Genomic DNA, 16,788 nt, shown 5'->3' with positions numbered 1-16,788 from the left:
TCTAGATATTATAGATCTTTGAAAGAATGGTTAATACAACCTTTAAAGGAAGTCTGTAATGAAATATTGGAAGGGAAAAGGGGACCAGAGTCGTGGAAGCAAGCGTACATTACTCTTATACCGAAAATAGAGACTGAAAAGACACAGCTTAAGAACTACCGCCCCATATCGTTGCTTAATGTGGATTACAATTTTTTTGCAGACATTTTGGCTAAAAGATTAAAAAAAAGGTGTTAGCAGAAGAAATTCATAAAGACCAAGCGGGCTTTCTTCCGGGCAGACACTTGTCTGACAATACGAGGAATATAATTAATATTTTAGAAAAATTACAAGTGAAGATCAATACTAAAGCAGTCCTGATATTTGTGGATGCGGAGAAAGCCTTTGACAACATTTCCTGGAGTTTTATGAAGAAAAATTTATTGGGGATGGGGGTTGGTCAAGGCTTTGGAAACGGTATAGGTGCAATTTACTCAGAACAAAAAGCTAAATTAATTGTGAACAATGTAGTGATGGAAGAATTTAAGATTGAGAAAGGAACACGACAAGGTTGCCCAATCTCTCCATTGCTTTTTATTTCGGTCCTGGAGGTTTTGCTAAATATGATTAGAAGGGACCAATTGGTAAAAGGTATACAAGTGGGAGCCAAATAGTACAAATTGAAAGCATTTGCTGATGACTTGGTATTGACTTTGCAGGGCAGCAGTTGAAGAAGGAGCAAAAAGGGTTTTCTTGTGTGTGTGTGTTTCTTTGTGGCTCATTAGCTGTTTTCCCTGTGTAAAGGTCAGAGGGAGCAGGGTTTCTGTTGAGGCAGGGGATTAGCTGTGGGAGGAGCTTATCAGAGTTTGCAGGGCATCAGTTGAAGAAGGAGCAAAAAGGGTTTTCTTGTGTGTGTGTGTTTCTTGTGGCTCATTAGCTGTTTTCCCTGTGTAAAGGTCAGAGGGGGCAGGGTTTCTGTTGAGGCAGGGGATTAGCTGTGGGAGGAGCTTATCAGAGTTTGCAGGGCATCAGTTGAAGAAGGAGCAAAAAGGGTTTTCTTGTGTGTGTGTGTTTCTTTGTGGCTCATTAGCTGTTTTCCCTGTGTAAAGGTCAGAGGGAGCAGGGTTTCTGTTGAGGCAGGGGATTAGCTGTGGGAGGAGCTTATCAGACCTAGCAGGGCAGTTAGATCCATCCTTTAGATTTAGGGGAGCTAGTCTCAAACGTTTGTGGGGGGAGATCTAGGTGTTTTTTTTGTGTGGGGGAAGTTATTTGTCCTGTCTTCAAGCTTTTTATGATGGAGGACCTCTGTAGCCAACCCCAACGACACGATCTCAAGATGGAAGGGGAGGGAACAGCTGCAGTCGCCTGCGATTCCTGCGCAATGTTTGCCATCTTGCCAAAGGTTGCAGGCAGCTTTACTTGCAGCAATTGCATGTTGATTGCTCTCTTAAAAGACAAAGTCCAGCAACTGGAGGAACGTGTAGCTACGCTCCAAAGAATTAGAGAGCTGGAGCTCTTCTTGGAAGCAACAGAGCACACCGTCTCCACCAAGGAGGAGACAGGGGACTCCCCTGAGAAGGAGTCTAGTTCACCAACACAGGAGCCAGATATATGGAGAAACGTGACTCAAAGAAGTAGGAGGCCCAGGGTTCACTCTGATTGCTTAGAAATACACAATCGCTTTGAGGTCCTCTCCCCTAGCATGGAAGACGAAGAGCAGACTCCATTTGAGGATCTCTCCCTCATTACAGTCGATCAGGTATATGAAGACGAGCAGCAAAGTCAGTCCTCAGGGAATGTGCAGGCGAGCTTGGAACGGACAGCTCACGGAAGAACCCCGACCAAACCCAAGAGGAGGCGTGTAGTGGTGATAGGGGATTCCCTACTGAGGGGAACAGAAGCAGTGATCTGTGGGCCTGACAAGATGTCTCGGGAAGTGTGCTGTCTCCCCGGGGCTAAGATCCAAGATGTAACTGAACGACTGCAAGGAATCATAAAACCCACTGACAAATACCCCTTCCTCTTGGTTCATGTGGGAACCAATGACACTGCAAGCAATAGCCTCCAGAAGATCAAAAGAGACTACGAGGCTCTCGGCAGGAAATTGAAGCAACTAAATGCACAAATTGTCATCTCATCTGTCCTCCCAGTTGAACGACGTGGCCCAGGGAGAGAGGGGGAAATAGTGGAAGTGAACAGCTGGCTTCGCAAATGGTGTAAACAGGAACGGTTTGGATTCTTAGATCACGGACTGCAGTTTCTTGAAGATGGACTTCTGGCAAGTGATGGGCTGCACCTCACAACGGTTGGGAGAAATGTTTTTGCCAAAAATCTCAGAAACCTCATCAGGAGGGCTTTAAACTGACTAATGTGGGGGAGGGAGACAGTGCTCCTGAAGGTAGGAGCCTATCAATTAATGAAGATGATCATCCAAATGTCATAGACCAAATGGAGAAAACAGCACACGGACCTAGTGGTGGGAGGAAAAAATCCTTAAATAAGAGACACGGGGGAATGATTAATGGACTTCAATGTCTGTACACTAATGCGCAAAGCATGGGAAATAAACAAGATGAGCTTGAGCTCTTGGTACAGCAAACTAAATATGACATAATAGGCATCACTGAAACCTGGTGGGATAAGTCCCACGATTGGAATGTAATAATGGGGGGATACAATCTATTTCAGAGAAACAGACCAGACAAGAAAGGAGGAGGAGTGGCGTTATATGTCAGGGATGTGTATACCTGTGAAGAGATCCAAGATTTAGATCCTCAAAGCCAAAGTGAGAGCATTTGGGTCAAAATTAAGGGAGAGAAGAATAACAGAGACATCATTGTGGGAGTTTACTATAGATCCCCAAGCCAAACGGAGGACATAGATGATGCCTTCCTGGATCAGATGGCCAAGCATGCAAAAGGAAGGGAGATAGTAGTAATGGGGGACTTCAATTACCCAGATATTTGTTGGACGTCAAACTCAGCCAAGAGCATAAGGTCAAACAGATTCCTCACTGGCCTTGCAGACAACTTCATTGTCCAGAAAGTGGGAGAAGCAACAAGAGGAACAGCCATTTTAGATCTGGTCCTAACCAATGTTGATGACCTGGTTAGTGGGGTAGAAGTGGAAGGATCATTAGGCGCGAGTGATCATGCTCTTCTGAAGTTTACTATACAGCGGAAAGGAGCAGCCAAGCATACTAGGACTCAATTTCTTGACTTTAAGAAAGCCGACTTCATAAAACTTAGGGAAGTGCTGGGTGAGATCCCATGGACAACAATACTAAAAGGAAAGGGAGTTCATGATGGCTGGGAGTTTGTTAAGAGGGAGATACTAAAAGCACAACATCAGGCAATACCAATGAGACGGAAACATGGAAGGTGCCTAAAGAAGCCAGGGTGGCTATCTAAAGAACTTTTAACTGAATTAAGATTAAAAAAGGATGTGTACAAAAAATGGAAAAGGGGGGAAACCACCAAAGAGGAATTCAAACAAATAGCCAGCACGTGTAGACACAACGTCAGAAAAGCTAAAGCACAGAATGAACTCAGGCTTGCTAGAGAGGTTAAAAGCAACAAAAAAGGCTTTTATGGGTATGTTCGTAGCAAAAGGAAGAACAAAGAAACAGTGGGGTCACTCAGAGGAGAAGATGGTGAAATGCAAACAGGGGACACAGAAAGGGCTGAACTCCTCAATGCCTTCTTTGCCTCAGTCTTCTCCGATAAAGAAAACAATGCCCGACCTGAAGAATTTGGAGCAAATGATTCAGCAAAGGAAACACAGCCCAGAATAACTAAGGAGAGAGTACAAGAATATTTGGCTAGTTTAGATGTATTCAAGTCTCCAGGGCCAGATGAACTGCATCCAAGAGTATTAAAAGAACTGGCAGATGTGATCTCAGAACCACTGGCAGTCATCTTTGAGAATTCCTGGAGAACAGGCGAAGTCCCGGCAGACTGGAGGAGGGCAAATGTTGTCCCTATTTTCAAAAAGGGGAAAAGAGAGGACCCAAATAATTACCGCCCAGTCAGTCTGACATCAATAGCAGGGAAGATTCTGGAGCAGATCATTAAGCAAACAGTCTGTGAGCACCTAGAAAGGAATGCTGTGATCACCAATAGTCAGCATGGATTTCTGAAAAATAAGTCATGTCAGACTAACCTGATCTCGTTTTTTGACAGAATTACAAGCCTGGTAGATGAAGGGAACGCAGTGGATGTAGCCTACCTTGATTTCAGCAAGGCATTTGACAAGGTGCCCCATGATATTCTTGTAAAGAAGCTGGTAAAATGCGGTCTTGACTATGCTACCACTCAGTGGATTTGTAACTGGCTGACTGACCGAACCCAAAGGGTGCTCATCAATGGTTCCTCTTCATCCTGGAGAAGAGTGACTAGTGGGGTGCCACAGGGTTCTGTCTTGGGCCCGGTCTTATTCAACATCTTTATCAACGACTTGGATGATGGACTCAAGGGCATCCTGATCAAATTTGCAGATGACACCAAACTGGGAGGGGTGGCTAACACCCCAGAGGACAGGATCACACTTCAAAACGACCTTGACAGATTAGAGAACTGGGCAAAAATAAACAAGATGAATTTTAACAGGGAGAAATGTAAAGTATTGCACTTGGGCAAAAAAAATGAGAGGCACAAATACAAGATGGGTGACACCTGGCTTGAGAGCAGTACATGTGAAAAGGATCTAGGAGTCTTGGTTGACCACAAACTTGACATGAGCCAACAGTGTGACGCGGCAGCTAAAAAAGCCAATGCAATTCTGGGCTGCATCAATAGGAGTATAGCATCTAGATCAAGGGAAGTAATAGTGCCACTGTATTCTGCTCTGGTCAGACCACACCTGGAGTACTGTGTCCAGTTCTGGGCACCACAATTCAAGAAGGACACTGACAAACTGGAACGTGTCCAGAGGAGGGCAACCAAAATGGTCAAAGGCCTGGAAACGATGCCTTATGAGGAACGGCTAAGGGAGCTGGGCATGTTTAGCCTGGAGAAGAGGAGGTTAAGGGGTGATATGATAGCCATGTTCAAATATATAAAAGGATGTCACATAGAGGAGGGAGAAAGGTTGTTTTCTGCTGCTCCGGAGAAGCGGACACGGAGCAATGGATCCAAACTACAAGAAAGAAGATTCCACCTAAACATTAGGAAGAACTTCCTGACAGTAAGAGCTGTTCGACAGTGGAATTTGCTGCCAAGGAGTGTGGTGGAGTCTCCTACTTTGGACGTCTTTAAGCAGAGGCTTGACAACCATATGTCAGGAGTGCTCTGATGGTGTTTCCTGCTTGGCAGGGGGTTAGACTCGATGGCCCTTGTGGTCTCTTCCAACTCTATGATTCTATGATTCTATGATTCTATGACTTTACAGGAGCCAGAATCAAGCACTAAAAGAGTATTAGAATTGATTCAAGAATTTGGTCAAGTAGCAGGATTTAAGTTGAATAAGATGAAAACTAAAGTTCTAGAGAAAAATTTAACTGAGATTGAGAGAGATAAGTTTCAGAAGGAGACTGGATTGTCACTGGTTAAGAAACTGAAATATTTAGGGGTTAACATGACTGCTAAGAATGTGAATTTATTTAAGGGTAACTATGAAAAATGCTGGACTGAAGTGAAAAAGGATTTAGAAATATGGTCAAATTTGAAGCTATCGTTGTTAGGCCGAATTGCTGCGATAAAAATGAACGTATTGCCAAGAATGCTGTTTTTGTTTCAAACATTGCAAATTTTGGATAAAATGGACTGTTTCAAGAAGTGGCAGAGAGATATCTCTAGATTTGTCTGGCAGGGCAAGAAACCTCAAATAAAATTTAAGATACTAACAGATGCTAAAGAAAGAGGTGGATTTGCCCTGCCAGACCTTAAACTTTATTATGAATCAGCCGCATTTTGTTGGCTGAGAGAATGGATGCTTCTTGAAAACACGGATATGTTGGATTTGGAAGGTTTCAACAACGTATTTGGTTGGCATGCATACATGTGGTATGATAAGGTTAAAGCACATAGAGCGTTTAAAAACCATATTGTTAGAAAAGCATTGTTTAATGTTTGGATAAGATATAAGGACTTGCTAGAAAACAAAACCCCAAGATGTTTCTCACCAATGGAAGCAAAGGCTCAGAAAAAACTCAATATGGAGGCCAAATGGCCGAAGTATTGGGAAATCTTGGAACAAGAGGGTGACAGATTAAAACTGCAGAGCTTTGAAAAATTAAAAAACAGAGTACGAGATTGGCTCCATTATTATCAAATAATGGAGGCATATAATTTGGACAAAAAAAATAGGCTTCCAGGTGGAAAAATCAAAATTGGAAACAGAATTGTTAGACCCTAAAGTCAAGAATTTGTCAAGAACGGATCCCGTGGACATGGTGACTCGGCTGGCACCGTTATCGCTCTCCCGGCTTGTGAAAGAGCCTTTTTAAAGGCTACGGATCGGGCGCCGGGGAGTAGCGTGGTGCTTTGAGTCCTCCGCTTCCCCTGCCGGGCGCAGCCGCATGCCATTCGGCGGAGAGCGCTGGCTTCTTCCAAAGGAAATTCGGACAATTGATCAACAACCCGTGAGTAATTGGGCAACCGGGTTTAAAAGGAGGAAAAAAGAAAATTTTTTCCGGATTTGGCACGAGCGGGAGGGGATCCAAAAAAGGAAGTCAGTCCCCTCCCTGATTGTAAACATGCTAAAACAAGGACTGAGAAACCAAGATCTATTCAGAAGCTTATTGATGATAAAAATTACCAACTCCACGATGTGAATTATAAGAACTGTGCTGGAGGAGAGGAGTCGAGGGTGAGGAAAAAGCAACCCCCCCCTGGGAACCGGGGCGATTCGGACAGCCTGGCGAAGAGAGATGGAGATTTTGACAGCTGTCAAAGGAGCTGTCAAAACTGGAAATTATAAAGAGGACTTTGCTACAAGTTCTTTGCTGGTTAATTTTGTTACAATTTGATACAAATATGGATATAAACTGTCGGGAAAAAGAAACAACAAATTGACTTTTGGATTAGAGGATACAAAGTTATTGTGATCCCTCTAGAGGGGATTCGGGACATTACAAGTGTCGTATGTGGAAAACTACTCTGGGATGTGCAAAGGTCTTATCTCCTGGGAAAGCTGCAGAACTGAAATATTATTTTGTCTACAGAGGTGACTATAATACAATAGAATCTTCTATTGAAGCAAGAAAGGAACTGGACGTAAGTCTGTGTCCCTGAATAACAAACCTCTGTAGAGACGTTAAATTTTGGAACAAGAATGTTTTGACAGCTGAACAAGACAGAAACCTGAGAAACCAAGAAACAAAAGAGTAGATGACCGAATACGACACGGAAAGAATAATGGGAGGAGCAACAAAAGATTAAAGAAAATTAAAGGCCTCTATTAGATTGGATTTTCGAAGTTAAACATCATTAAAACAACCAAATCCGAAGAAAACAGCATGATGGACTGAGATAAATTTGGCTGTGGACTTAAGATCTCCAGGCCGACAACATACAGACAAATGGACATGGGGAATCAAAACCGGGGAAGGGAGGGGGAATCTTAGAATCCAAAGGCTTTGTAACCAACTTTTTGAATTTCTCTATACTTTCTATCTTATATTCTTTATAACTTTGATATTTTACGTTTCTGTTTTTTCTTTCTTTTAGAAAGGGGGAACTTGTGGAAGGAATGAGAGCGGATCTTGGGGGAAAATTTTGTTCTATTATAAGACGAGGAGTGATGCTAAGATGGTGTAAATTTAAATTGGTTTATGAGTAAAATATATTAGGTTTAATTGGGGATGAGAACTTGTGGAACCAACTTAGATAAAGGGGAATACAATCGGGAGGGGAAGGAGGAAGTCCCAGAAAGAAGGTTATGAAAAGAAGGGTCTAAATTAGTTTCTCTTTTTCTTTCTTTCCTTTATCTTTCTTATTTTCCTATTCTGTCATTATTGGAAATTTTAATAAATATGATTATAAAAAAAAAAGAATGTATAACTTGCTGTTGAAATGGAATACTCAAGATGAAACGGTGAAATCTGCCATGATTAAATGGGCACAAGATGTTGGACATAATATTATGATGGCTGACTGGGAACAGCTATGGACCACTGGTATGAAATTTACGGCATGTAATGCCTTAAAAGAGAATTTAATAAAAATGATTTACAGGTGGTACATAACACCAGTCAAGCTTGCAAAAATTTACCATTTGCCTGATAACAAATGTTGGAAATGTAATGAAACTGAAGGTACATTCTTTCACCTTTGGTGGACATGCCCAAAGATTAAGGCATTCTGGGAGATGATCTATAATAAAATGAAAAAGGTATTTAAATATACCTTTCCGAAGAAACCAGAGGCCTTTCTCATGGGCATGGTCGGCCAATTGGTGCCAAAGAAGGATAGAATTTTTTTCATGTATGCTACAACAGCAGCAAGAATACTTATCGCAAAGCACTGGAAGACACAAGCTCTACCCACCAGGGAGGAATGGCAGATGAAGCTGATGGATTACATGGAATTGGCGGAAATGACTGGCAGAATCCGAGACCAGGGAGAAGAGCCGGTGGAAGAAGATTGGAAAAAATTTAAAGTATATTTACAAAAATATAGCAAAATTAATGAATGTTAGAAGGATGCTGGAATGAAGTTACATGGCTTTAGCAGAAATGTTATAAAGAATTAAGTAAAAATGGATTGTTAGTGGGCCAAAGTGTAAAATTTAAGGTCGGATTGGGTTAAGGTAAATTATAGAACAAAAATTGAGTAAGATGGAAAGGATTTGCTGAAATAGCTAAATTGAATTAGAATACAAAAAAGGGAGGCGTGAGGAGGTCGGTGAAACAGGTTAATGAAAGGCAAAGATATGGAATACTGGATATGTGTTTTAGTGTTTTTGGTTTTGGTTTTTTTGCTGTATTGTTGTATTTTTTATGTATTTTTTATGTATTGTAATGTATGTTCTGTTAATTTCCTTGTTGTTGTTTCTTTTTTCTTTTTTCTGTAATCTTTAAACTTTTAATAAATATTATTATAAAAAAAACAAAAAGGGAAGTTTGCAAAAGAGCTGTTTTATCACCATCCATGTAGTGTCAAAAATTTCCCCTGAACCTAGCTCTTAAAAAAAAAAGAGGGGTGGGGTGGGGGAAGAGATTCCTTTACCATGTTGAAGAAAGATCCAGACACGATTCACCAGATTTGAATCCCATAGAGGACAGATCTCTTACCTCTTCATAGAACTTCAGCTGAGGAACCCCTTCCTCCATGTTCATTTGGCATAACTCTTTGAAGAGCAGAAACCCTAGTAAAGACAGAAGCGTGTTGTCAATGTAATAGGAATGTAATGTAATAGGAAATGGAATCCCATATAAAGGAATCCCACATGCAAGTCCTTATCTACCTCAGTGCACTGGGATAAACTGAGGTCTGAACAGGAATTTGGAAATGCAGAAAGATATAGGTTTGCATGATATAACACTGTTTTCAGTGGGTGCTAAATGGCTAGAACCATTTTCCAAGGAACCTGCTGCTGAACTTTGACCAGACAATCTTTTAAAGGGTCCACACTTAACACCAGCAGAACAATACATTCTCTACCTTCGTAAACATTTTCCTTACCTGCAAAAGTGCATGATATACAGGCTGTCACACATGTCCATCATGCAGAATTTGACTTGATAAAAATAATTTCATGATCAATTAAAACTGGGAGCAAGTAGGAGAGAAGGAGCACTCAATATTAGCCTTGGGATCACTGGTGGAGGAAGAGGAGTGCGGGGGGAGTGCAGCACCCCCAGCAGCATGATCCCGGTGGGGTGCCATCGTGGCTGCCCCCCTGCCCGTGCTGGGCGCCATGCCCCCGGAGGAGGCGTGCCAGCCCTGCTCTCCGCCCCCTGGTGCCGGAGCATGAAGCTCCGCCACTGCTTGGGGTGAGAAGCCCACTTTACTCAGGCACAATCAAGTTCCACTCAAACCACACACACTGACTTAGCCTTTTGCACAATTACCGTATTTTTCGCCCTATAGGACGAACTTTTTCCCCTCCAAAAATGAAGGGGAAATGTGTGTGCGTCCTATGGGGCGAATGCAGGCTTTCGCTGAAGCCTGGAGAGCGAGAGGGGTCGGTGTGCACCGACCCCTCTTGCTCTCCAGGCTTCAGGAGAGCCCCGGCACCAGCCCCGCAAACTCGGGGGACAGCGGGAGAGGGGCAGCGCGCCTTTCCCACTGTCCCCCGACTTGGCTAGAAGGCTGGCAGGGGGGAGAAGCCTGCTCCTCCCCGTCGCCAGCCCCGCAAACTCGGGGGACAGCGGGAGAGGCGCAGCGCGTCTTTCCCACTGTCCCCCGACTTGGCTAGAAGGCTGGGGGGGGGAGAAGCCTGCTCCTCCCCGTCGCCAGCCCCGCAAACTCGGAGGACAGCGGGAGAGGCGCAGCGCGCCTTTCCCACTGTCCCCCGACTTGGCTAGAAGGCTGGCGGGGGGGAGAAGCCTGCTCCTCCCCGTCGCCAGCCCCGCAAACTCGGGGGACAGCGGGAGAGGCGCAGCGCGCCTTTCCCACTGTCCCCCGACTTGGCTAGAAGGCTGGCGGGGGGGAGAAGCCTGCTCCTCTCCGTCGCCAGCCCCGCAAACTCAGGGGACAGCGGGAGGCGCAGCGTGCCTTTCCCGCTGTCCCCCAACTTGGCTAGAAAGCTGGCGGAGGGCTTTCCCCTCCTCCAGCCCCGCAAGCTCCCAAAGTGATGCCAAAGCTGCACGCAGCTTCGGCATCACTCTGGGTCCTGTTCTGGGGGCTGGGGAGGGGGAAGCTCCGCTTTCCCCGCCCCCAGCCCCACAAGCTCCCAGAGCGATGCCAAAGCTGCCAAAGCCGGAGCTTCCCCAGCCCCGAGCCTGGGGGGGGGAAATAAATTTTTTCCCTTTATTCCCCCCCCCAATCTAGGTGCGTCCTATGGGCCGGTATGTCCTATAGGGCGAAAAATACGGGACACAAAATTGCTTTCCAAACATTTCTGCTGACTCAAGCAATGGTTTCAAACAAAGGAGCATTACAATCTAGTGACAGGAAACCTGTTTGGGCTGGGGCACCTTGCCACAGCAGCTGATTTTCTCTCACCCCACAAGAAACAAGAGGCAAGCCAGGAGTCTCTAGGCCAGCAGGCCTTGCACAGCTGGAGGACTAGAGTCTGACTGCAACTCTCATCAGCCCCAGATAACATTGTTGTTGTTGTTGTTATATATTTAGTTGTGCCCACCTTTCTTCCTGACAGGAACTCAAGGTAGATTACAGACAGAATTAGAACGGCTAAAAACATGGGGAAAGAACAATCCTTAACAATTAGGCATTAATAGAATTAAAACACACACACTCTCCCAGATCTATTAAAAACATACAGACAATTACACCAAAACCAAAAACCAAAAACAGAATGGCAACAACCCTTTCCTTAAAAGCAGTCAATTCCCAAAACCCTGTTGGAACGCGAAGGTCTTCATTTGCCAGCAGGACAGCAAGGAAGGAGCCAGTCTAACTTCTCTGGGGAGGGAGTTCCAAAATTGTATGGGAGCAGCCACCACCAAGAAGGCCCTCTCCCAAAGATCTCAGAGCCCAGGCAGGTTCATACGGAGGAATATGGTATTTCAGATGGACTAGGCCTAAGCCATATAGGGATCTACAGGTCATAACCAGGACTTGGAACTGTGCCAGGAAACAGACCAGTAGCCAGTGGAGCTGTTCTAGCAAGGGAGTCGTCTGCTCCCTATAACCAGCCCCAGTCCACAATCTGGCTGCAGGTCTTTGAACCAGCTGACGTTTCTGAGCACTTTCCAAAGGCAGCCCCACATGGATAGTACAGCCATATGATGCTGGAGCTGAAGGAAGAAATGCTACGTTTTAGTCCAAAAGATATGGAGGGCACCAGGTTGGCAAAGACTGCTCTGTGCAATGCAAGGTAGAAAAATCTCATGTCCAACACAGAGGTGGGGAACAGCCAGCCCGCCAGCCCTATCAGGTCCTGATTTGAGCCACACCACCCACAGCTGCCCAACAGCTGGCCACAATACATGTCAACAGGTGTGAGGCAGTTAAGGGCTCACATGGATGAGTGTATGGATGATGCTACTAAGGAACCATCAAGAGCTTAAAGGCCCCTCCCAGAGTTCCTCCCTGGGAATTCCCGGGTGCAGCCAGAGCGCTGACCTGAGCACTTAAAGCAGGGGTCACCAACCTAAGGCCCGGGGGCCGGATGCAGCCCAATGCCTTCTCAATCCAGCCCGTGGACGGTCTGGGAATCAGTGTGATTTTACATGAGTAGAATGTGTTCTTTTATTTAAAATGCATCTCTGGGTTATTTGTGGGGCATAGGAATTCATTCACACACACCCCTCAAATATATAGTCCGGCCCACCACATGGTCTGAGGGACGGTGGATTGGCCCGCAGCTGAAAAAGGTTGCTGACCCTTGACTTAAAGCGTGTAAGAAGCCCTCCCCTCCTTGTAAGTGTAGGGGAGGGGAAGAAAAGCTTGTTCATTATAAGACACAGGAAAGAGGCCCTAATCCTATTTAACTAAGATGGACATGCAAAGGAGATATGCCTGCTATTTCAGTCTCTGCAGAAGAGGTAAGGAAGTTAGAAGAAAGTTGTTCTGCCTCATGATTAAACCAGCATAAGCTTGTAGAAGGAAGTATTGCCAAAGATGGACATGACTGCCCCTTTGCTTGGAAGTGTATGGATGATGCACAGTTTTCATATTTGGTGCGCCACCCCAAACTCCTTGCTGGTTGAGGTGTTGCACCAGTCTTGCAATGCCTCAGTAAATGTCCTTGTCAGGATTTTATTGGCTGTCCAGACTAAACCCTCAGGGTATTGGATACAGAACCCTAATATTTTGCCCACCCTGCCATGGGGCAGGGGAGAACAGGAAGCTAGATAGGGGCCCTAAGAACAGCAGCCTAGCAATTCAGGAGAGATCAGCACAGGTTAGGTTAGAAAGACTGTCTAGGAAGTCTGGCAATTCCTCTACTTTATCCCCATGCAAACCTCCTCAGTATGCCAGTAACGCTCAGCTCTATTTCTCCATGACATCTGAATCGGGAGAGGCTGCAATGCCCCTGGGCCACTGCTTGGATGCAGTGCTGAGAAGGATGAGGTTGGATCCTGAGGTTGGACTGAGCTTGGATCCTGGCAAGACAGAGGGACTGTGGGTCAGTAGCTCCCATGTCCAGGAAATTGGCCAGGGTTGCCCTTCCCTTGCCCCTTCATGGATCACTGCCTTGCCGTGGCGAAGGGGCTTGAAGAACTCAGAGAAGCTATGAACTACGCCGAGCAGGGCACCCAAGATGAACAGGTCATAGTGGAGAGTTTTGACCAAACGTGATCCACCTGGAGTAGAAACCGGCAAGCCACTCCAGTATCCCTGCCAAGAAAACTCCATGGACAAAGACAACAGGCATATAAAAGTTATGACACTGGAAGATGAGCCCCTCAGGTCGGAAGGTGTCCAACATGCTACTGGGGAAGAGCGGAGGACAAGTACAAGTAGATCCAGAGCTGATGAAGCGGCTGGGCCAAAGCCGAAAGGACGCTCAGTTGTGGATATGCATGGAAGCGAAAGGAAAGTCCAATGCTGTAAAGAAAAATATTGCATAGGAACCTGGAATGTAAGAACCATGAACCTGGGTAAGTTGGATGTGGTCAAAAATGAGATGGCAAGAATAAATATTGACATCCTGGGCATCAGTGAGCTAAAATGGATGGGAATGGGCGAATTCAGTTCGGATGACTATCATATCTACTACTGTGGGCAAGAAACCCGTAAGAGAAATGAAGTGGCCCTCATAGTCAACAAAAGAGTGGCGAAAGCTGTACTGGGATGCAGTCTCAAAAATGATAGAATGATCTCGATACGAATCTAAGGCAGACCTTTTAACATCACAGTAATCCAAGTTTATGCACCAACTACTAGTGCTGAAGAAACTGAAATTGACCAGTTCTATGAAGACTTACAAGACCTTATCGAAGTGACACCAAAGAAGGATGTTCTGCTCATTATAGGGGATTGGAATGCTAAAGTAGGGAATCAAGAGATAAAAGGAACAACTGGCAAGTTTGGCCTTGGAGATCAAAACGAAGCAGGGCAAAGGCTAATAGAGTTCTGTCAAGAGAACAAGCTGGTCATCACAAACACGCTTTTCCAACAACACAAGAGACGACTCTACACATGGACATCCCCAGATGGGCAACATCGAAATCAGATTGATTATATTCTCTGCAGCCAAAGATGGAGAAGCTCTATACAGTCAGCAAAAACAAGACCTGGAGCTGACTGTGGCTCAGATCATCAGCTTCTTATAGCAAAATTCAAGCTTAAACTGAAGAAAGTAGGAAAAACCACTGGACAGGTAAGATACAATCTAAACCAAATCCCTTATGAATACACAGTGGAAGTGAGGAACAGGTTTAAGGATTTAGATTTGCTGGACAGAGTGCCTGAAGAACTATGGATGGAGGCTCGCAACATTATACAGGAGGCAGCAACTAAAACCATCCCAATGAAAAAGAAATGCAAGAAAGCAAAGTGGCTGTCCAACGAGGCCTTACAAATAGCGGGGGAGAGAAGGCAAGCAAAATGCGAGGGAGATAGTGAAAGACACAGGAAATTGAATGCAGATTTCCAAAGAACAGCAAGGAGAGACAAGAAGGCCTTCTTAAACGAGCAATGCAAAGAAATAGAGGAAAGCAACAGAACGGGAAGAACCAGAGATCTGTTCAAGAAAATCGGAAATATGAAAGGAACATTTCGTACAAAGATTACCATAATAAAGGACAAAAGTGGTAAAGATCTAACTGAAGCAAAAGACATCAAGAAGAGGTGGCAAGAATACACAGAGGAATTATACCAGAAAGATATGGATGTCTCGTACACCCCAGGTAGTGTGGTTGCTGACCTTGAGCCAGACATCCTGGAGAGTGAAGTCAAATGGGCCTTAGAAAGCACTGCAAATAACAAGGCCAGTGGAAGTGATGGTATTCCAGCTGAACTGTTTAAAATTTTAAAAGACGATGCTGTTAAGGTGCTACACTCAATATGCCAGCAAGTTTGGAAAACTCAGCAGTGGCCAGAGGATTGGAGAAGATCAGTCTACATTCCAATCCCAAAGAAAGGCAGTGCCAAAGAATGCTCCAACTACCGCACAATTTCACTCATTTCACATGCTAGCAAGGTTATGCTTAAAATTCTACAAGGAAGGCTCAAGCAGTATGTGGACCGAGAACTCCCAGAAGTGCAAGCTGGATTTAGAAGAGGCAGAGGAACCAGAGACCAAATTGCAAACATGCGCTGGATTATGGAGAAAGCTAGAGAGTTCCAGAAAGACATCTACTTCTGCTTCATTGACTATGCAAAAGCCTTTGACTGTGTTGACCACAGCAAACTATGGCAAGTTCTTAAAGAAATGGGAGTGCCTGATCACCTCATCTGTCTCCTGCGAAATCTCTATGTGGGACAAGAAGCTACAGTTAGAACTGGATATGGAACAACTGATTGGTTCCAAATTGGGAAAGGAGTACGGCAAGGCTGTATATTGTCTCCCTGCTTATTTAACTTATATGCAGAATTCATCATGCGAAAGGCTGGGCTGGATGAATCCCAAGCCGGATTTAAGATTGCCGGAAGAAATATCAACAACCTCAGATATGCAGATGACACAACCTTGATGGCAGAAAGTGAAGAGGAATTAAAGAACCTTTTAATGAGGGTGAAAGAGGAGAGCGCAAAATATGGTCTGAAGCTCAACATCAAAAAAACGAAGATCATGGCCACTGGGCCCATCACCTCCTGGCAAATAGATGGGGAAGAAATGGAGGCAGTGAGAGATTTTACTTTCTTGGGCTCCATGATCAGTGCAGATGGTGACAGCAGTCACGAAATTAAAAGACGCCTGCTCCTTGGGAGAAAGGCGATGGCAAACCTAGACAACATCTTAAAAAGCAGAGACATCACCTTGCCAACAAAGGTCCGTATAGTAAAAGCCATGGTTTTCCCAGTAGTGATGTATGGAAGTGAGAGCTGGACCATAAAGAAGGCTGATCGCCGAAGAATTGATGCTTTTGAATTATGGTGCTGGAGGAGACTCTTGAGAGTCCCATGGACTGCAAGAAGATCAAACCTCTCCATTCTGAAGGAAATCAGCCCTGAGTGCTCACTGGAAGGACAGATCGTGAAGCTGAGGCTCCAATACTTTGGCCACCTCATGAGAAGAGAAGACTCCCTGGAAAAGACCCTGATGTTGGGAAAGATGGAGGGCACAAGGAGAAGGGGACGACAGAGAATGAGATGGTTGGATGGTGTTCTTGAAGCTACTAGCATGAGCTTGATCAAACTGCGGGAGGCAGTGGAGGACAGAAGTGCCTGGCGTGCTCTGGTCCATGGGGTCACGAAGAGTCGGACACGACTAAACGACTAAACAACAAGCCCTTCCCTTGAAGAAGCAGGTTTGCAGCTTGGAGGTGCTCTGTCCCTGGAGGCTCATGCAGCCACAGTGACTCAAAGTGCCTTTGACCAACTGCAGCTGCTTTGGCAGCTATGGCCATTCCTGGAACAGGAAAGCCTTGTTGCAGTAGTTAATGTGTTCGTTACTTCAAGGCTGGATTACTGCAATGAGCTCTTGATCTAGAAGCTTGCACTTGATCCAGAACTGTACTCTTTTCAGCACCTGCTAAAGATATTTTTGTTTAAACAAGTCTACCCAGTTATGTGGAATGTGATGTGTGGTTTAATGTGTCTTTAGTATAAAGTAAAGGGACCCCTGACCATT

General features: G+C 44.9%; 1 protein-coding gene across 6 annotated transcripts in view; it reads right to left on the bottom strand.

Annotated features, from left to right (window-relative positions):
- The window catches only part of GRK3 (G protein-coupled receptor kinase 3), a 185,423-nt gene that overhangs the window by 80,265 nt on the left and 88,370 nt on the right, over nt 1–16,788 (bottom strand). For all 6 annotated transcript variants that reach the window (XM_082196085.1, XM_082196086.1, XM_082196087.1 and 3 more), the window contains one exon: nt 9,212–9,285. In XM_082196085.1, the coding sequence (XP_082052211.1) occupies nt 9,212–9,285 (74 nt within the window). The remainder of the gene's footprint in view (nt 1–9,211; nt 9,286–16,788) is intronic.

This window comes from Podarcis vaucheri (genome assembly GCF_965113315.1).
Source record: "Podarcis vaucheri genome assembly, chromosome: 13".
NCBI classification, from domain to species: Eukaryota; Metazoa; Chordata; class Lepidosauria; order Squamata; family Lacertidae; genus Podarcis; species Podarcis vaucheri.
Note: the sequence above shows the minus strand (reverse complement) of the source record. Positions and strands in the feature narration are given on the sequence as shown.